Source organism: Triturus cristatus, chromosome 4_2, assembly GCF_964204655.1.
Source record: "Triturus cristatus chromosome 4_2, aTriCri1.1, whole genome shotgun sequence".
Classification (NCBI taxonomy): Eukaryota; Metazoa; Chordata; class Amphibia; order Caudata; family Salamandridae; genus Triturus; species Triturus cristatus.
Genome location: NC_140586.1, coordinates 212,747,488 through 212,767,545, shown reverse-complemented (window position 1 = coordinate 212,767,545; position 20,058 = coordinate 212,747,488). Strand labels below are relative to the sequence as shown.

At 47.4% G+C, this 20,058-nt stretch overlaps 1 protein-coding gene across 1 annotated transcript in view; it reads right to left on the bottom strand.

Moving 5' to 3' along the window:
* LOC146833423 (sperm-associated antigen 4 protein-like) overlaps positions 1 to 20,058 on the bottom strand; it is a gene marked incomplete at its 5' end in the record, with an annotated part of 145,412 nt that overhangs the window by 120,079 nt on the left and 5,275 nt on the right. Inside the window, 4 exons of the mRNA XM_085599902.1 lie at positions 2,092 to 2,151; positions 2,557 to 2,646; positions 7,333 to 7,428; positions 8,005 to 8,126. Of these exons, the coding sequence (XP_085456028.1) occupies positions 2,092 to 2,151; positions 2,557 to 2,646; positions 7,333 to 7,428; positions 8,005 to 8,126 (368 nt within the window). The remainder of the gene's footprint in view (positions 1 to 2,091; positions 2,152 to 2,556; positions 2,647 to 7,332; positions 7,429 to 8,004; positions 8,127 to 20,058) is intronic.

Here is a 20,058-nt window from a genome sequence, read left to right as displayed (position 1 = left end):
AAGGGGCCTCCCTGCAGTTAGCAGACGAGTTGTCAGGAGATACGAGACAAAGAATTCTGGGTAGTGTAGGCAGGCACCTTACTTTGCCTGGCCCAGGCCAATTAATTAGTGTCTCTGACAGCAGAGATAAGGCCTGGGGAAAGAAATAGAGCTTAGTGGATGTTTGCTTTAGGACCCATTAGGAGGAATTACAGGAGCACAGAAATGAGATGAGGAGCATAGAAATGAGATGAGGCGGCCCAGATGCTGCCCTGGTGCATGTCCGCTAAGTGGGGTCATCCGGCTGTAAAGATTGAGTGAATTTACCTACTTGAGCCCAAGCCTGGTTCATTTTTTGGGTGGCAGGGATGAGGGGATGCATGGGGTTTACAGATGAGCTAGGCCACCCAAGTGAGCCCCCAATGACATGGTCTCTCTCTGTTCACCGGGGAGGCACAATGTTTACCCACTCTCTGTCAAGCCAATACGTCAAAACGACATTCAAAGGAATCCAAAATTCCTCTCACTTGACATGGGGATCGCTGCAGTATTCGTGGTCTGGATACCAGTGGGGCAGAAAGAATATTTGGGCTCCAGCGGTGGCCGGTGTAGCTCGACTCGATGCCAGGACGAGTCAACGACCAAACCTATATTTTCTTTTTAAAGAAGAAAACATTCCCTGGTGTCTACTGTGTTTTCCACCCTCAACCCGCAGGGAGATGTGCTGATTCTGTGCCACATAGAGATGGTGCACAGTCAGTGCGTCCCTTTGGAGGAGTAAGGGAGATTCATGGACCTCCACACATCCCCATGCTGTAGGTGGATGCAATACGCCTTGCTAAGGAGGATGCCTTTTCCTCTCTTCAAAGAGTGTCCCCGCATGACTATTCTCATACCAGACTGGGACCAGTGCTGGGTCAGGAATCCTGCCAGAGGTGCTCCTGGTCTACCCTATGTGGAAGGGTATGATGGATTATGCTCTAAGGCCTTCTGAGAGGAGTTCATCTCCCCAGCTGCCCTTGAGCACCTGTGGTAGCCTATGGGATGTCTGGGTTGCTCCAGGCCATGAGGGCGTCCCGCTCCCGCTGCTGTGCACAAGAAGGAACACAACATGGTCTGTCTGCATCACTCTGGGCCTAAAGGCGAGTCCTTACCCGGACTGTCTGTAGATAAACCTGCTTTGTCCGAGACCACCTATGAATTGAGGAGAAACCTATGTGTGTCCCCAGTTTCCTCCAACAGCCCTGAAGAACCTTCAGCTCCAACCACTGGTACGAGCAATTCAGAGACTGCTGGGCGAGGACACGCTTAATCCAGGACCACTGACACATGAACATCTGTCAAGTGGTTTCAGAGTTATCTGTATTTGAACCCTGGGTCTTCTGCCTCCAACTTTGTTTTTGACTGTTACAGCCTATTTTCCTAGATCTGTGAGCATCCCTTCCACAAAGACAATCCACCGGCAAGGCATGGTTTCAAAGTTATAGGGCCTTTTAATTGACTTGATCCCTGGGGGAGGATTCCGGAGTACAGACACCAGAGTCATATGCAGACTGGACGCCCTTTGACCATGCCCAGACACTGGCGGTCATCCCCCTGGTCCTCCAAGAGTACCATTTGGGTTGATCATGATCGTTTATTTTGAACAGAGGGCAAGGAGGCACTACGAAAAAGACCGGGAGGGACCTTTCTCAGTCAGGCTGTAAAGGGAGAGGGAAACAAATCTTTACAACTTTATTTCTATAGTAACCAGAAAGAGCTAAGCTGAAGGAGTGACAGAAGTGCACCTGGATGACTTGAGAAGTGAGGGGCAGATCTGGGGTCAATGCGATGGGGAGTCAGAGGCAGACTTGGGGTCAGGGTGATGGGAAGCAAGGGGCGGGCCTGTGCGATGGAAAGTGAGGGCCAGACCTGGAGTGCCAAGAACTAGACTGGGGGGTAGCTTCCATTGGTGCAGCAGGTGCAGGGCACCGGGATCCAGAGGCTCGCTGAACCCAGATTATTGATGTATTTTGTAATGCATACAGTAGCTGGGAGGGAAGATTGCTTCCTTGGACTAGGTCCTATTACACACGGACTATGACACTGGTACTAGGAGTCTCCTTTACTCACCAGCCATCAGCAGCAGCAAAACAAATGCCGTATACCGAGGTTCGGTTCGGATGTTCTCACCTAAACGCAAAACAAGCACAGTTGGTAAAGGCCACCTGGGACTAGACGCCAAACAATATACATCTCTGCAAAACTCTGAGGATGCTGGCTAATGTGTGATCAAACATGGAGTTTCCTTGTGGAAGGGGAGACGCCGATTACTACCCCTAAATGGGAATTCTTGTTTGCGTGCTAGTCGTTGGTTGTAGTGCATGCTGGGGGTTGAGTAATCTCAGACAGTGTATTTTCGGTATAGAGATGCACAACATAAGTTGTCCCCTCTCTGTGGAGGGGTAATTGCCTCCTGCAAACGTGGGACGGTGCATTGGAGCCCTGTGAATTTAACTGGATGCTCTATTGCAGGTGAGGCTTGTCGTGGTTAGATAAACACTGAGTAAATACCCTGTAAAGGTCGGGGGCACTTACCTGCCTTGCCAGGCCCCTGGTGTGGGACTGACAGGCCTCGAGCCAATAGGAGGCCGCTCAACTGGCGCCGGGTGCGTGAGTCAAAGTCACCTGTCGGCAGAGAAGGAAAATACACTTGTCTGTAGCTCTAGTTCTGCAGTTTTGAAATCTTTTTCATATTTTCACTCATTTAAAGGCAGGTCTCAGTTTGGCTTTGAGGGGTTCTTTGGAAAAGAGGGCGTCTCTCTCTGCACTGGGGGAACCAGAGCCACACACTCCCCTGCGGCGAAGCCTGCTCCATTTGGTAGGGGCATGGGTTCCATATTAATGGCCGTCCAGGCGCAGGGGGGCTCAGCCTCACACTGAGCTCCCACCTCTCAGCAGGGGCACAGCTCCCCTTCAACTGCCAAGTGGTCCCTAAACACCACTGCCAACAACAGAATGTCTGGGCTCCTCTTTGAGTTTGATGCCAAAGGTTGCCAAGACTTGCAGGCACTTTAATTTAGTTGTCCAGGAGGAGGGCCCAATCCCTAAGACCTGGAGCAGGAGGTTTTAAGCTTGACCCCAAGGATGAGCCTACAAAAGTCACCCATGCACTCGCTGTATCCTTTGTTAGCAGAGACGGACACCAACTTCCTAACTCCCAGCTAATGCGCAGGAACTAGCGAACTGGGCTCCATCTTGAGAAGGTTTTGATCTCTCTCTTCTGTGCAATATTGAATATGAATGGATACCCAAGTGTTATAGAAAAATATCAAAATGGTTGCATGACAGCAGCACGCATGGCTAAACCACGCGTGCCTCTACAACGCAGCCCTAACAACAAATGCGTCTGAACAACGCATTCCTTTACCATGCATGCCTTTACCACGCAATTTTGTGGAAAAGGCATGATTGGTAAAGGGATGTATGGTAAAGATCACACTACAGGCCCTCCGCACTGAGCGCTAAAACCTTGGCCCCTGCCCTATAAACAACCTGACCACCTCCACAAGCCCTAAAAACTACCCTGCCCCAAAACTTAAAACTACCCCGCCCCCCCTCCCCAAAAAAAACTAAAACTACCCCGCACTGAGCCCTTTAATACCCTGGACCCTGCCCTACAGAGATCCTGACACCTTGAGCCCTAAAAACTACCCCCATCCCTAAAACCTTAAACTATCCGACTCACCCTGCCATGAGTCCAAAAACCTGGCCTCTGCCTTATAAACAACGTGACCCCCCCCTTAGCCCTAAAAACTACCCCATCCCTAAAACCTAAAAGTACCCCGACCTCCCCTGCCCTTAGCCCTAAAACCCAGGCCCCTGCCCTATAAACAACCCCGAGCCGTAAAAACTACCCCAATCCTAAAACTACTTCCAAACCTGGCCCCAGCCCCTCTTACCTGTCCGCGTCGGGCTTTCTGTCCCGATGCTTCTGGTTCCTGGACATCTAGACCGCGCACTCACTTAGTCACGCATATGCTTGGTTAAGGCATATGTGTGGTTAAGGCAAGCGTGGTGGTGGTTGCGGGGAAATGGCATGCGTGGCTCTGCTGCATTGTAAGGCCATTTCCCTAACAAAATGGCTCTTTCAGGTAAAGTCGGAGTTGAAAGTTAGGTATGATTCGAACAACAATTTCTTTAGATGCAATGACTGGAGAACCCTTAATAAAGGTCAACTCACAAATTTGATAGCACGGTTACCAACCTAAAGTAACTTAAAATACCCACAGTGCCCCAAGTATACTGACCTCTAAATCCCCAAATGGTACAGCAATCTTTTTGGGTATAGACAAAGTTGACCAACCAGACTTGATAACAGGGTTTGTGTTATAAAAAAGAATTGTTGCGCATGCCCAGGACCTGTTGCTATTGGATTATCAAAGGAAAAATGTGGCATAGGTGCGGTGTCTGAAACGGCACAAATTTCTGGACAAGGCCGTTTATCAACTTCTACCTTATATTTCGGTCTGGCCTCGAAGTAGCATTAGGTGTTTCGAGAGCCTCATGTAGTTAAAATATGAGAAATAAAAGTACATACATGTGTGAACACACAGAGGAGCTTTGGGTCAGCTCTCTTCTTCATCAATTGGTTTGTTCAACTGTCATTCACATTTCGCCTCAAACACCACAGCATATAGCACGGGTACTACAGTCATTGACTCTCTTGCACCAAGAGTGGTGGGGGTATGCCTGTTTAAGCTATGTCTTCAGGTTACAGTAATTCAAAGGCAATCGTACAGTTTCTTTGTGATAATAAGACTCCTATTTTCCTCTGATGTGCATTAAAACTAAAAAGGGTTACTATTCCTCTTCTAAGAACACTTGCCTGCAAGCAAGCACTTGTACTGTTATATTAAAATGATCTGGGTTGGTTTTATTTTTATATTTTTTTATTGGATGCCTAGGGCTCTACACGTTTAGGCAGTGGCATGTTCTTATTTTTATGGTATATACTTGAAATTAAAAAAAGACAAAATGTAACCATTGTACCAGCTTACCTAGGCAAGGCAATGTTTAAGCTAAGGCATGTTCTCTTCAGCTGTTATCCTTGCCGCCTCCTCTGTGGGCAATGGCGGTAACTGTCAGCCTCAGTGCTGAGTGTACATTATGGTTGAGGTTGGGGAAGGAGGGGAGCAGGCTGTGCCATTTTCTGGATATGACCGTTCTGACAAGGTTTGGAGCATCCCTTTATGCAGCAGAAGGAGGGTCACTGGGTAGGGGAACCTACCTCCAGTGGAAGAGGACAGGCAGAGCCGTGGGGAACCTCTGTTGTCTGCCCCCCAGGAAGTAAGTCATTGCAGCCTCCAGTTCATGTAGCATCACCCGTCTCCAGATTGTATAAACAGGAGCCTCACAGGGTGAGTGCTTTTCTGCTATCTTCTCAGTAGGGGGGGGGAGTGCTGGCTCTAATGATACTATTTTCAAATGCACACCTCTCTCTGCACCTTCTAACAAGTATTCTTTGTTATTTTTGTTTGGGGGTTTCTGAGGTTGGGTTCGGGGGCTATTTCTCGCCTTGCCTTGCAGTGCCTTGAGAATATGGCGCTTTAATGAGGACAGTTTACACGCCTGAAACACTAGCCTGGCATATTTTACAACTAAAATCCCGCCTCACAAACAACATCCCAACGCACCACACACACACAAGCTTCAACCACGCGAACTATAAATGACCAAATCTATCTCTCTCTTTTCTCTGTCAGGCCTAATCCCTTCCCAAGACCTTCTACCTCCTAGTACCTATCAGCAATCCACGACTGTTTCACTCCCGCCCCACACCTCCCGCAATTCACCATCACCCACACTCCACTGCAAGGCTGACTTGCCCCTCCTAGGAACCCCTTACTCGCCCCTAAACTCGCCACTTCCAAACCTATCCATTCATCGGGCTAGACGTCCTCACCAGCGGTAATTATGCCCCCCTCAGCCCCCCGCGGTAATCATGACCCCTCCCTTCCCCATCCTAACAAATGCCAGCCACCACTGCATGGAAAACAATTACCCCCAAACACAAACCCGCCCTTAAACCCACTCTTTAAAGGACAGGCTGGCGGGCACGATGCATGACCCGGGGGTGTGTAGGGCAAGGCAGGAATGAGGAAGCCTCGAACGCACAACCACGCCAAAAACCCCAGCCCACACCTTTTCACATCCTCCAAGCCAAGCTGCCCCCTAGTCCCCTCCAACCTGCACCAGCCCTCAAAAAGAATCCTGGGTAGTAACTGGACAAGCCCATCTCACCCCAGGTACCTCATTCTTATGGAAAAAGGTGTCTGAGAGCCTCAGGGAGGCAGCATCCTCGGTATTCTCTGGGGACCCCCGCCATGGAGGCCCCCCCGAAGGCTAAAACGGGATACAGGGATAGTCCAAGAGGTGGACGGCTAAATCCCAGGTCCACCCTAAGGTTCTAGTGGTTTCTCGGTGGGAGGTTGGTTCCCTCTCTGCTATGACTGGTTGATGGCTGCTCGGGCTTGGGTTGTAATAAAGCGCAGTGGGATCAAGGGGGCTGTAAGAGGGCGAGCATCTGAAAGTTTGAATATACAGCACTTAGGTAGCCCACCTACCCCATTCTGTATGGGTGTTGACCCATAAAACTGACAAATAAACTAAAACAGATAGTCCAAGCTCAGGAATCCTGATGTTCCATGCCCTGAGTGCCACCAAGGGAAGGGTAGAGCTTGACACTCCTGCTTTCACAGCGCTGACCCAAGGCTGCTCCTAATTCCTTTAGGGCAAGGAAGAGACCACGGTGCTCAGGGTAAGATGAAACCAGGGCCAGGGAAGTTGAATCCACTAGCTGAACAAGTACCCGGTGAGGTTACAGGCGCCCAAGAGTGAGCGATCCCCGAATAAGCCTCAGAGTTCAGGTGTGAGATCTTTTGGAAGGTTCAAGGTGGGTGACTAACTCCAGGACAACATCTCCTTTATCATCTACCCTTTGACGTTGCTTAGAAGCACCATAAATATGTGATCCCCAAATAAGTTTCCGGCTGCTCAGAGACTGTGGTTCTTGGAAACACCTGGTGGGGCACCAAGTGTATAGATCCAGGCTGCCAGCTACTCTTCCAGGTGGACACAGGGCACACAGTAAAAATATCCAAACCACAGCTGCGGGGCACCCTCTCAATAAAGGAGCCAGGATGGACCGCTGACCCACAGTCTCACAGATCTCCACACCATACCCTGGAGGATTCCTTCAACTCGTAAAGGATGGAAGGAGCCAAGGGCAAAGCTTCAGTCTCAAGAGCCACAGCAACGAAAGTGACGCCCTCTCACAGGCATCCAAGGTGCAGAGCATCGCGGAGCACCTACCTGAGGCTGTGCGCATCTGGGATCTAGGCCTGCCTAGCGTCGGTATAGCAAGATCACTGACCCGGCTTCCGATCTTCGTGCCGAGGTTCAAGTCACCTGTATGGCAGAAGAAGATACAGTGAGTAAATATCCTTCCACAGAAGCTAGGTTTCCAGATCAGATTTGGTTCCTCTGGGGATCCCGGTCCCTCGAATTTCTAGGGGCCCTCTGTACTCCTGTACCTGTAGCTTGGATCACAACATCCTGATACTTGTACCGTATACTCTCAGGGTATATGTACCTGCGCTGGAATCTCTCAGACCCCCCTGCTAGAACAAGGATTTTCATCATTCTTAGACATTCCTAGACTTCTCAGGACACCAGTTCTTTATAGAGGACCCACATCCATGTTTGGCAGGTTGCAAGGTTCCTCATCTCTCATATGTACATGTAGAGGGGGCCCTCAGCCCTCCTGAGCAATCTAGGCTTCCTTTACAGGGGATTCTCGACCTGCATATCTGTACCCCAACTCTCATGTACTGCGTTGGTTCCTGTGCCGTTGTCAGGCACCATCAACTCTTCTGTACATAAATGGGGGTTCTTAGCCCTCCTGTACATACATCAGGTATTTTCAGCATTCTTCAAACTACGGGGTCTTCAGATGAAAGAAACGGAGTACTACTTGTGACTTACCCCAGTAGTGATAGTGGTGTTGCTCCACTCTCTTTACATCAGGAGACTGGGTACTGGATTCTCCTGTTGTCACTGCCGGCTCCGGGGACCCCCGAGATGAGGAAGACTTCCTCTTGAAAACTCTAATAAAGACAGAAGAAAACAAAGACAGCTCAAACGATTGACCCAAGGCGCTATGGTTTCCACTTTGACCAGATTCCTTGCCAGAACCCCCTGGCCCTTTAGATTTTTAGGGTGCATAGTAATCTCTGCAGTAGGAGCATGGAAGGTACAACAAGGAAATACTTGGTAGCACTGCTTGGATCTTGACATTTCTCTAAACTAGCAGCAAGACATTCCTACACGGCCAACAAAATGCCCTAGTGCCATTTAGAGTCTGGTAACAACCAAGATCATATTTACGAAGATAGTTGTGATACAGAACAGGCAAAAACCCCTACCTCTTGAAAGTTTTGTTACCACCCATCTCACGATAGCTGCACTGCCCTTGGGCCATGCTGGCTATGCGTGGGCTCCTCCGGGGGAGGTGCTGTTGCTTGGTGTCAGCCGACATTGACCGCCTACTTCCACCTAGCCAGAGACTTCTGGCAATGTGAGGACTTGTGCCTGAAGGAGGCAGATCACATGGCGGCACTGTGACATCACAACTGCTTTCCACCAAGGCTCAATTCATTGGCCAATCCAGCCTCTTCTACAGAACACATGTCATCACTATAGCGACTGTCAATCTTCTGTCTCCACGGAGACGTACTCTTCTAGAACTTGGGTGATGAGGAAAGACCAATTTTCTATCTCTGCGGAAACCAAAGGACTGAACGAATTTAATTTCATACACCTACCATTTCAGACATCTAATAATTTAAATGTGCCCAATGATCAAACTCTGCCATCGCCAACTTCCCAAAGCTGAGAAAAACATTTCACAAAGTTTGGGATGTTGTAAATGTTTTACACATTTTTTTTTCGAAAATGTTTATGAACTATTTAAACTTTTTTTCAAATTCTTCAATAACTTCTGCAATTTTTGACACACAATGTGCTTTAAAATGGAACAGAAAATATACAATGTAAGGTAACTGTTACTTTCCGGTCTGATCAGAGGTGTTAGAGAATTTACACATTCATTTCAAATGTATGACTGAAGTTAAAGCTGAAAGCACTAAACGTTGTTAAAGCAAATATTTGTAGAGACGGATGAAGCAAAAATTGTTCTCAAATGTATACTTTATTTTCAGAGCTATAAAACGGCTAAAGGTTTTAAACATTTCTTAAAAACGTTGTTACTATATAGTATGGCGCACAAAAAATATTAAAAAATATAAAATGTGCAAAAAGCAAATGTGTTTTTTATACAGATGTGCCCTTTTTTAACGGCGGAAAAGACAAATTCAAAACTTTAGATTTTTCATTGCAAAAGGTAACAAAAATGGGGCGAGGAAAAGATTCAGAGTAATGAAGATTATTGGTAAGTAATTCAAGCATTACCATTTCACTTCTCTTTCTCACCCAATTCCTAAAATGCCTAATTTCAAAGCAATAAAATGCATTGCTGAAAAAACACAACCAAACTTAATGCTGTACCTAGTGAGGTTAATGGAAGGAACATAACTGCATTTTACAGATCAACTGCTTCTAATAATGCAGATCCAAAATTAGTTACAGATTCCACCACCTGAAATCGAGAATGATTGAGGAAAGTATTTAGTGAAGCCCAATTGGCTGTCTAGCGGTCACCAGCAATTTAAAACCCACAAGCAACAGCACAAGAAGTAGCTATTCCTCTCGTCGAATGACCCAGAACTGAAGGAGGTAGGAATACACCAGAAAGTCATATGCCAAAGAAGTTGCACTACTAACCCAACCAAGTGTGCACATTGAGAATTTATAATTGTTTCTGATATTCCGAAGAACGGCTTTCAAAAATAATCTATAAGTAAATCCAGACAGCTGTCCATACAAATATTGAATGGAAGTCAATCTCCTCGGCTGACCAGGAGTTCATTAGGTGACATCACGCGCTCCTAATGACATCGCAGGAGGTGACATCACAGAATGTTTGATCTCAATGCAGCCTCAAAGTGTGTTTTAAACAGTGGTGTAACAAGGGTGTTGTGGGGCCTAATGCCAAAAGGAGAAAGGGCCCCCATCCACAGGGAAATCTTAAGGGTTTTGGGGCCCCTGGGGCAAACTTATTTTGGGGCACCCCTGTTTGGAAAAGCTTTTAATTTATGATCCAATTTCTGATCTTTCATGCCCTCTTTGGCTTGGTCACTGACAGTGCACAGGCACACTCATCCACATTCTAAATGTGTTACATTTAATATTCAGGGATAGTGAACTATTTTCAATATTGTAACACAGCAGCAGTCCACTAATATTACTGCCAAAAGATCGGGACACCCTCCAATTTCTCATATGAGAGGTCCTGTTTTGATATTTTTTATGGATGTTGCAGAAAACATAAACACAACATTTCTCTACAAAAAGTCTGTAATAGACTCTCACACATCACTGACATAAAAAAAAATATTAAAGGCAAAGCAAAGGGTTTTTGAAACAATCTGTTTAAGAATTATTCAAGGTCATAAGGGCAAGACTCTGCACAACAGAGCTGGCTCTATCAAGGGCCCCCTTGAAGGGCTGTGGCCCTGGGACAGAGGCCACTTTGCCCATGGCTTAAAAAGTCTCTGCCCATCCATCAGCTGGATAGTAAAAGAGAGCCAGAGGATGTAGTACCCCCCGCACATCCCCACATACAGTGGGTCAGTGAGATTGCATATGCTGCACTAAAGATAGATATGCCCCAGGTTTAAAACAATCTTATTTGAAACCGCGAATATATAGTATGTTAATACAAAGTGTTGGTTGGCTAAGAGGTACAAACATTAGTACAGCTAGCAAAATTAGAACACAATTGCATTTAGTAGATTACTATTTAGCAGTGCTTAATTTGAGCCAGTGGTTACCGGTGAAGCCACTTGCACTAATTTATGGGGGCCAGTACTTATTTTTCCCATCAGACATTTTAGTAAGAGAGGAAAAAAACACACAGAGCAGAAAGACGAAGGAAAGGAGTGACAGAAAAAAGGCACAAATGGGGATAGCGGGAACCTCGCAGCTGCGACCCCGGGCACTGCCTTTGCGATCTCTGGCCTAAAAAGTGGCAAAATCAGTGCCAGGAACACAGTGGCAGCTGTTGAAGTTCCACCCTCTTTGTTCTCTATCAATTGTTTTTATTACTCTAATAATGAAAAATGTTTCAATATTCACTATCCATGTAATAAAAAATGGAGTACAACTAAATGGAATATGACCTTAACTTGAAGGTGGTTTAAGTATAAAAAATATGCTTTAAATGTATGTTGTGTGCATGCTTGTGGATGAGGGTGAATTTATGTGAGAAAGTGTGTGTGTATGTGTAAGCATGTGTGTGAGCGAAACTGAAGGTCAAAGACTGTGTGATGTCACTTTCGCTAGCCCCGACAGATGGTGAATTGATATCCATGATCCCAAACTTGCTTACGCTTGTTAGGCGAGTTCAGACCTCGAACACTAAGTGAAAGCAGTTTAGTGTCGTGTGTAGCCGCCACGGTCAATGCGAATAGGTGTCCAGACCCATCAAAATAAGGCGGAATCATTAGAAACCTCGCGGGAGACAAGATTTTTGGCGAGGCGCCAGCTACTAAGCTGTATTGCAGCCGGGCGGTGTGGCTCCACAACATGGCGGCCACCAAGGCTCTAAGAAGCGGAGCCTGCCGAACACACGGCAGCCATCTGGGACGCATGGTTCAACCCCAGAACACCCTCATCCCCACCAGAGACCCCACGGCGGAGGCACCGAGGTTGTAAGACTCCATAAGGTTGGAAGCGGTCTCCTACAAAAGCGTGCCGGACGTACCTCAGGCAACATGCAACCCGCTGGATGGGATCCCGTTTCTATCGGGTGAGTGGGGGAAATATTGCAGCCCTCAGACACGAACATATAGCACCAAGACTTAACCAGGCTCTGTCTAGCGAGCGCTAATTACGGAGTCACTGACAAATGGCCTATAGATGCCAGCCGCGATTCTGCCTGACTTTAAGATGGCGGCCCTTGAGACATGGAGCCCCATAATGGGTAAATAGAGAGCTAACTTGTGTGACTTTGGCAAGCCATTTCGCCCAGAACCGGGGAGGCGGGAAGGCACATAGGACTTGCTGCATCCCTGCAGAGTAATGAGAGGCGGTGATAAAGCACCAAAGTAGTCCTCCTTCAACAGAAATGAGAGCTTGAGAGGCTGGCGATACAGCCCCCCAGGACTAAGGCACCACCAGCTCTGAGAGTCCGTACCAGCCCTGTCTAATACCGGTGCCACTCAAAGGGGAGGGGAGGAGGTACCTACCAGCATAGGCTGCTTTGCATACCACACACCTGGAGAGGGCCACGGTGCCCCCACCTATGCCGCCGAAAAAGGCACCAAATAAAGTTTCCAACTTCTTCCCACCCGCAGAGAAAAGGCAGACGTTAGAACATGCCAATCACACAGAAACCATGGCTCTCACGAAAGCGGAGCTGCTAGCATACCTAAAGGACTTTAAAACAGAGTTGCGCGCACAACTCAGCCAGGATATTAAGATTTCCATCGACCACCTAAAACAGACCTAAACGCCCGACTGGCCACGCTCCAGCAAGATGTCGATTCAGTGGGCGTACGGGTGGTAGATCTGGAAACGCAAACCCAGGAAATGGATAAGAAAGCCACGGACACGCAAGACAAGCTACGTGAGCTGCAAGATCAACTATATCAAGCCGAATTGAAATCCGAAGATTTGGAAAACAAGGCGCGAAGAGCCAACATTCGAATCCGGGATCTGGAAGAGGGTGCAGAAGGATCATATCTCGAAGCTTTCCCAGAGGGCCTCTTCGCAGAGATCGCAAGCCCACAGAAGGTTAAAATCAAGCTGGTCCGGGCACATCGGGTTGGAGGACCACCGACTGGGGAGCTGCGAGAGACATTCTCACGAAGTTTCACTCCTTCAAGGTGAAAGAAAAGATTTTGCAAGCAGCCAGGGGGAAAAACGAAATCTCATTCCAAGGATACAAATGCAGCATCTATCAAGATCTGGCACCGCAACTTTGGCGCGCCGACAACAATTTAGATCCCTCGCGATGAAACTGCGTGAAGAGCATATAAGATATAGATGGACTTATCCATTTGGCCTGAGCTTTGAATATACCAAAAAAGATGAGACACATCACCGAATTGAATGAGGGGCTGAAACTGTTAGTTCTTCCGCCTGCTGAGACCGAGAATACCCAGGACAGGCCGCAAAGACCAAAGCGAAGTGGCACGACAAAAACACAATGGGCAACAAGTTCCAAGGGAGGACATAAGTGATGACCCAAAGATGGGATCTGACAATAAGGAATCATGAAGGTTAAAAAGTCAAGCCATCATAAAAGGAAAACGGACATGTTTGACTGTGACCCACCCAGGGCCTAAAGATAACAACTAATGAATATGTCAAGAGCACACTGGCTCAGCTCCTCGCCGATACCCTCATAAGAGTGAACTTTCTGGACACTCGACTCGAACGAGGAACGGCCTCATGAAATCCTCTGATACGCCGTAAAAGTACAGCTATGCCTGGTCGAGGGACATCTGTGGAATACAGACTCATACTTACCTGGAGACTCAAGCAGACAAGTTCTGCCCAGCTACTGACGGTCTTACCATGTAGGCGACCTTATTTTCTTTCGAACACTCGAGAGAGGCGTGGATGGGAACTTTGGTTGCGCCATCCACCAACACGCCCAGAGTGGTGATTGCACCCGCAGTCAGAGAGCTGTCATCACTCCGACACCAGTTGATATTGGTGATGTTGGGGTTTGCTTCTTTTGGGTCTAGTGGCGGCTTTGCCGGACTACTTACCGCAGACACATCCTAGTCAAAACACATAAATCATATCAGGCACATTGGGGTAGACTCCCAATACCAGACAGGGGGGACGGACATGCAGATTTGACATTGGGGAACCAAGGGCAGAGGGAAGAGGCACTAGCGGAGAGATGGTACTTTCGATAGGGTCATGGAACGTTAGGGGCCTCAACTCACCACAAAAGCGACAAAAGGTTTGAAAATATCTTACAGACCATCACTTTGATATAGTAGCTCTCCAGGAGACACACCTCCAAAAGGCGGAGGAAGCGAGGCTCAGACACAAACAATATCCCCTTCTATACAGATCCTCGGCGCTCACCAAACAGCGTGGAGTCACCCTCCAAATTCCATAGCTCGACAAAGTTCCAGTCGACGGCTGTCCAGGCAGATAAAGAGGGTAGTTAATGGCATGCTGACTCCTTGATACGTCAGCGAGACGGTGCGGATTGCGGTCGTATCCTCTTCTTTGTGGAGACAGGCAGTGGGTGCACTCGTATCAAGGAGTCAGCACGCCATTAACTCCAAGAAATTAACTGAAAAGCTTCTACTTATCCAATTGGAATGGACAACACTTTACTTTTATTGATGGTATGATTAACCGCGCACTATAGTGACTTTGGACTTCGTGTCTTTGAACCTCTACAGAGTACTACGAACACCATCAATACAACCTTCGTACATTTTGTGCCTTGAAAAAGTCTTTGTAAGACGAAACACGTGTCGGCTGGTCCGTGTATTGGAACTTGCAATCATAAAAAATAAAGATGACAAGCAACTAATATCTAAGGGGTCTTGGATTTGTTATCAAACAAGACGACCAACTAATGGAACTGATCCTCTCATCTTCTTTGTTGACAAGCATATGTGACTTGAATATAGCTGGCAATCTACATTAGTGGGGAATTTAACCTGTATACCGTGTGGGAGTGCCATTTAAGTCTTTTCTTTTGTAATTATCAATGTATGTATGTCTTGTACATACTGATGATGCCTCCAGGTAGTAGACATCAATGTTAGCTTTGAGCACCCTTTTGCAATTGTTGATCCTCTTACAGTTTGACGCCTTGACTTTATGCATCTATTTATCACTTGCATCCAGTTTGGTGTGCCGTTTTTTCCTATTTGAGGGACAGTACTACCTAATTTATCCTTGTATCTAGATAAAGAGGGTAGGATGTTCATGGTCAAGGGAAATCTGAAAGGTAGATTATGCACCTTCATTGCCACATATGCACCTAATACAGGCCAGGCGGCCTTCTTAACTACATACAGTTTTAGATAACATAAGTGAATTTGCAGAAGGGTCAACAATTCTGTTAGGTGAATTTAATCTCACAGGGCAAGCAGACTTAGATAGCACCCAAACACACACAGCAGGAGCCAGCTTCTTTTCCACTGATGTCAAGCAGAAACTACACGACTTAGGCCTTAGAGATGCGTGGCGTACACTATATCCTCCAACTAGAGACTATACCTTTTTCCTCATGTCCACCAGACATACTCCCGCCTCGACTACATTTTTATTAGTCAGAAATTGATGGGCTCGCCTCGGGAGGCTAAGATCTTCCCCCTCTCCATTTCGGATCATTGCCCAGTCTCGATTTGCCTAGGGTGGAGCAGAACCACGTCCAAGACACCCAAGTGGTATTTTCCAATCTCCCTCACGCGAGACAGACTGCTTCGAACCGAACTGTGAGAAGCGATCACCGACTTTAAGTTAAATTCACCTGAGGACACGTAGGTGTTCAATAACTGGGATACTTTTAAAGCTGTGATACGAGGGATATGCATAAAACTTAACTCTACCCTAAACAAGCAGAGGGCAAAGGAGAGAGAGGTATTAGAAGTAGCTCTAGAAACTGCTGAAAAGGAACAAAAGAATAAACCCAATAGGGACACCCTACACACTCTTACGGCACTGCAGGGAAAACTCAAAGCAATCTTCCCTAACAGGGCAGAATATACGCTATTGAAATTACGCCACCTCTCCTACTCCCAGGGCAACAAAATTGGAAAACACCTGGCCAGACAACTGAAGGAGATGCGCAAAAGGGAATACATTAGCGGCATACAAGATGTGGAGGGCAGAATGATCCACACAAACACGGGAAAGGCCGAAGTGTTTGGAACCTTTTACAATACTCTGTACACAGGGGAAACACGGGACATAGAGCAGCAAAACAGATATCTCCAAACATTACAACTGCCCCAGGTTTCACGGGACTGGATCGATAGACTTACGGCTCCCATAACATCAGAGGAGGTGGGCGACACCATTAAGGCACTCAAATTCCATAGGGCCCCATGCCCCGACGGACTCACGGCACACTTCTACAAGACCTTTGCACCAGACCTCTTACCGCATCTCACGCATCTTTTTAACAAAATGGCAGAGGAGGGTGGGGTGACCCCGTCGATGGCCGAGGCAGTGATCACGATCATTCCTAAACCTGGGAAAAATGTCCACCTGTGCCCCTCATATCGTCCCATCGCCCTTTAGAATTTAGACGTGAAGCTTTATTCAGCCATCCTAGCAGCCCGGTTGAATGATATGATGCCAGACTTAGTCCACCCTGATCACTCAGGCTTTATAAAAGGCCGGCAGACCCATGATAACATTCGGCGGACAGTGCACATTATCGAGAAAGTCACTAAACGTAAGATAACGGCAGTTCTTGTGGGGCTGAACGCCGAGAAGGCCTTTGACAGGGTGGACTGGTCGTTCCTTTTCAGCATCCTCGCATACTTCGGCTTCGCGGATACATTTATTAACATGGTCAGGGCTAACTATATTCAACCCAATTCTCGAGTACAGGTAAATGGGACCCTCTCGGCACCCTTCCCCCTCACAAGAGGAACAAGACAGGGGAGCCCTCTGTCACCCCTATTGTTCGCCCTCAGCATCGAGCCCTTGGCGATGTCCATTTGGGAGACCCCGGAGATTAAAGGAATACCTTTTGGGGGAGATTCCCACAAAACCTCGCTCTTCGCAGACGACGTACTGCTGTCCCTTGGGGAACCAGCCATCTCTTTCCCCGCATTGCAGTCTGAATTCACTCGGTTTAAGGCTGTGCAGGTTTTAAAATTAACCTGAATAAATCTTACATACTTAATCTCATGGTCCCGACCGACGAGGCTAATGCAATGCAGGCACAGACTCCACTCCAATGGACTACACGGTCCTTACAATACCTGGGGGTACAGCTGACACCATGCGTATAAGGGCTATACAAAGCTAACTTTCCGTCCTCTCTCCTTCAACTCCAGAACGATCTTAAGCGCTGGAAACCTCTTTTTATTTCATGGCTTGGTTGCATACATGCGGTCAAAATGACGGTACTCCCCAAACGTTTAAATCTATTTCAAGCACTACCTATTGAACTCGAAAAGGAATTCCTCCCTAGGATCAAATCCATGATTAACTGGTTTATCTGGCAAGGGGGAGGGCAAGACTATCCTTTTCAATTTTGAGGTGACCTAGAACGGAGGGAGGGGTAGGACTGCCGGACTTGGGCCTTTATTATAAAGCTGCTCCATTACGAATAGTGGCGGAGTGGTCCAAACAGGAATCGGATAAACACTGGCTCCATATGGATCGTGCCATTGCGGGGAGAACCGTCTGGGATCTCATATGGAAACGCAAGAGGGACCGGCCTGAGAATGCTTATATCAGCACCCCCACACACACTACACTGAAAGTATGGGACTCTATCTCGGGGAACGCACAGTGGACTACATTCCCCTCACCCTACACACCAATACATTTAAATCTGGCCTTTCCTCCGGCATTCCAAGAGGGCCCCTTTACTCCGTGGAAAGAAGGGGGCTGTCTAGTTTTATCCCATTTATTCCACAATTACGATCTTCTTACCTTCGAGAACTGTAGAGGGGAGTTTCAGCTAGAACAAGCCGAACACTTCCACTACCTATAGCTCTAGCACTGGGCTCTTACCCCTTCCAACTGCGCCGCGGCTACGAGAGAGAAAACTGAGTTTGAAAAGTTTGTGCTAAAGGTAGGCTCCATGAGAGGAGTGATTTCCTTCCTGTATAATCTTCTACTTTCTTCCACGCACTCCCCGCAACCACGATACATGGCAAAGTGGGAAGGGGTAAGACAAAGATACATACTTGACAAGGAACAGGATCAGATATTACAAAATTCAATCACTCTTCAGAGCTCCGGGAGGCACACCTCAAGACACTGATGGATTGGTATTTATACCCCACTAACCTTAAAAGAATCTTCCGGAACTCCTCCGATCAATGTTGGAGGGGCTGTGGGCTGCTTGGCGTCTTTCAACATATCTGGTGGGACTGCCCCACAATCAAACATTTCTGGGAGGAAATTTTAGCCCAAATTAAAAGCAAGTTGGGTTATCCTATCCCGACATCTATGGAGGGAATCCTTTTGGGCCTTAGAAACCCGTAGCTCGAACATCAAACTAAAGCTGACAAGGCCATTATGAGGACATGCATAGGAGCAGCAAAAGTGACAATAGTGACAGCCTGGAAGAAAAAGGAAGCCCCTGCCCTCTCTCTATGGCACTCCCGGCTTTGCAAACTATTGTGTCTCGAGAGAATGATGGATATCTTCCGAGAGGACTATAAAAGCTTTGAATTTAAATGAGGTCCACTGGTCACCTTCCTCACAAAGGGATTACCACTGGCAGTGTGTCCACCCACAGTTAGGGACATGCACCTCTTTCAATTTTAAAAGTCCCGCACATGACTAGGAAGCAGACAGCAATACGTGTCGCCACCACCACTTACAATGTTTATTGGGAGGGGGTGGGTTTTTATATTTTTATATATAGATTTTCTTCTTCTGGGGGGCACCTTTCCAGTTGGAAGGGTCAGAGTACAGGTTGAACATATACTTCTTTACTATGTGGAATGCCTCATGCATGTATAACATCGGAAACTGTACCTGTCACTACCAGTTCAATACTGAGAACAGCGTGGGCCCATGCTATATATGTGAGTTCAACCATGATGTAATTACCATGCCACACCTTATCCAATCGCTCTGCAAATTCTTCTGCTGAATGGTAAAGGGGCCCAACAACTTGATCCGAGCCCAACAGGGATAGGTGTTGACAAAGTCCTAACCTACTGGATGTGTCACCCTCCTGTGGTATGAATCGTGGCAAGTGGGTCTCGGGGAAGGGCAGTGTTTCAGTCAAAACAAGGCGGGTTCAGTGGGAAGGGGTAAAGGCAAACAAGGGTCAATATCAAGAGTGGTCTTCCAGCCCCATGTGTCCTGCTTCAGCTATGATTCAAGGCCCAGGCCTTGTCAATGAGGCGTGTAGATAAAGGATCACTTAGTATGGGAAGGCGATGCCGGCCCATTGGAGATCTCCGCAGAGTGTGGATGTGGTCCTGGAGGTTTTTATTTTCTTCAAGCTTTGCAAGTGTGTGATGATGTCCTGTGTGGCCTTCTGAAGAGCATACTCTTTTTTGAGCTTGTCCTGCCATCGGGAGCTGACTGTCTGCCAAGTCGGGTGCCACTTTTCCCTGGATGTCGTCCATGCTGGGGAAGAGTCTGTGCTGGCTAGGTGGTCCAGGATATCCAATATTTTCTTTGCTTTAGCCAGTTAGCGTGTGAACTTCTGTTTCCTCTTCCACGGAAAGATGAGGACAATGGGGTGACCCCACTGTTACTGGATATCCAATGCCCTTAGTTTGAGAGTGACCGGTTAAAAATCGCAGCTTGCGCAGCAGTGTGACTGGGGAAAGAGCTGGATGGGATGACCACAGAAGACCAAATCTGCTTTCCCCTTGGATGCTCAAAGGATGGCTTCCTTTTTGGTAAAGAGGTGGACCCTTATAAGGATGTCGGGAACGGTGTCCGGAAGGACCGGGGGGGGGAGCTTCCACATCACCTCAGATCATCTTTAGAAGCTCAGCTGTGACGGCCATGATGTTGCCGCCTTGAGGGGCCTTTCGATGTGGATGTTGTTGCAGCGGCTTCTGTTTTCAAGGTCTTCCTATTTAGAATTCTACTTGCTGTTCACACTGCACCATAGGATTTCTTGATCTTCCACCCAAGAGTTATGTTATGTTATGTTATTATGACTTATAGAGCGCACGATTACCATACGGTGTCCTGGCGCTAAGCACTGATAACCTAAGA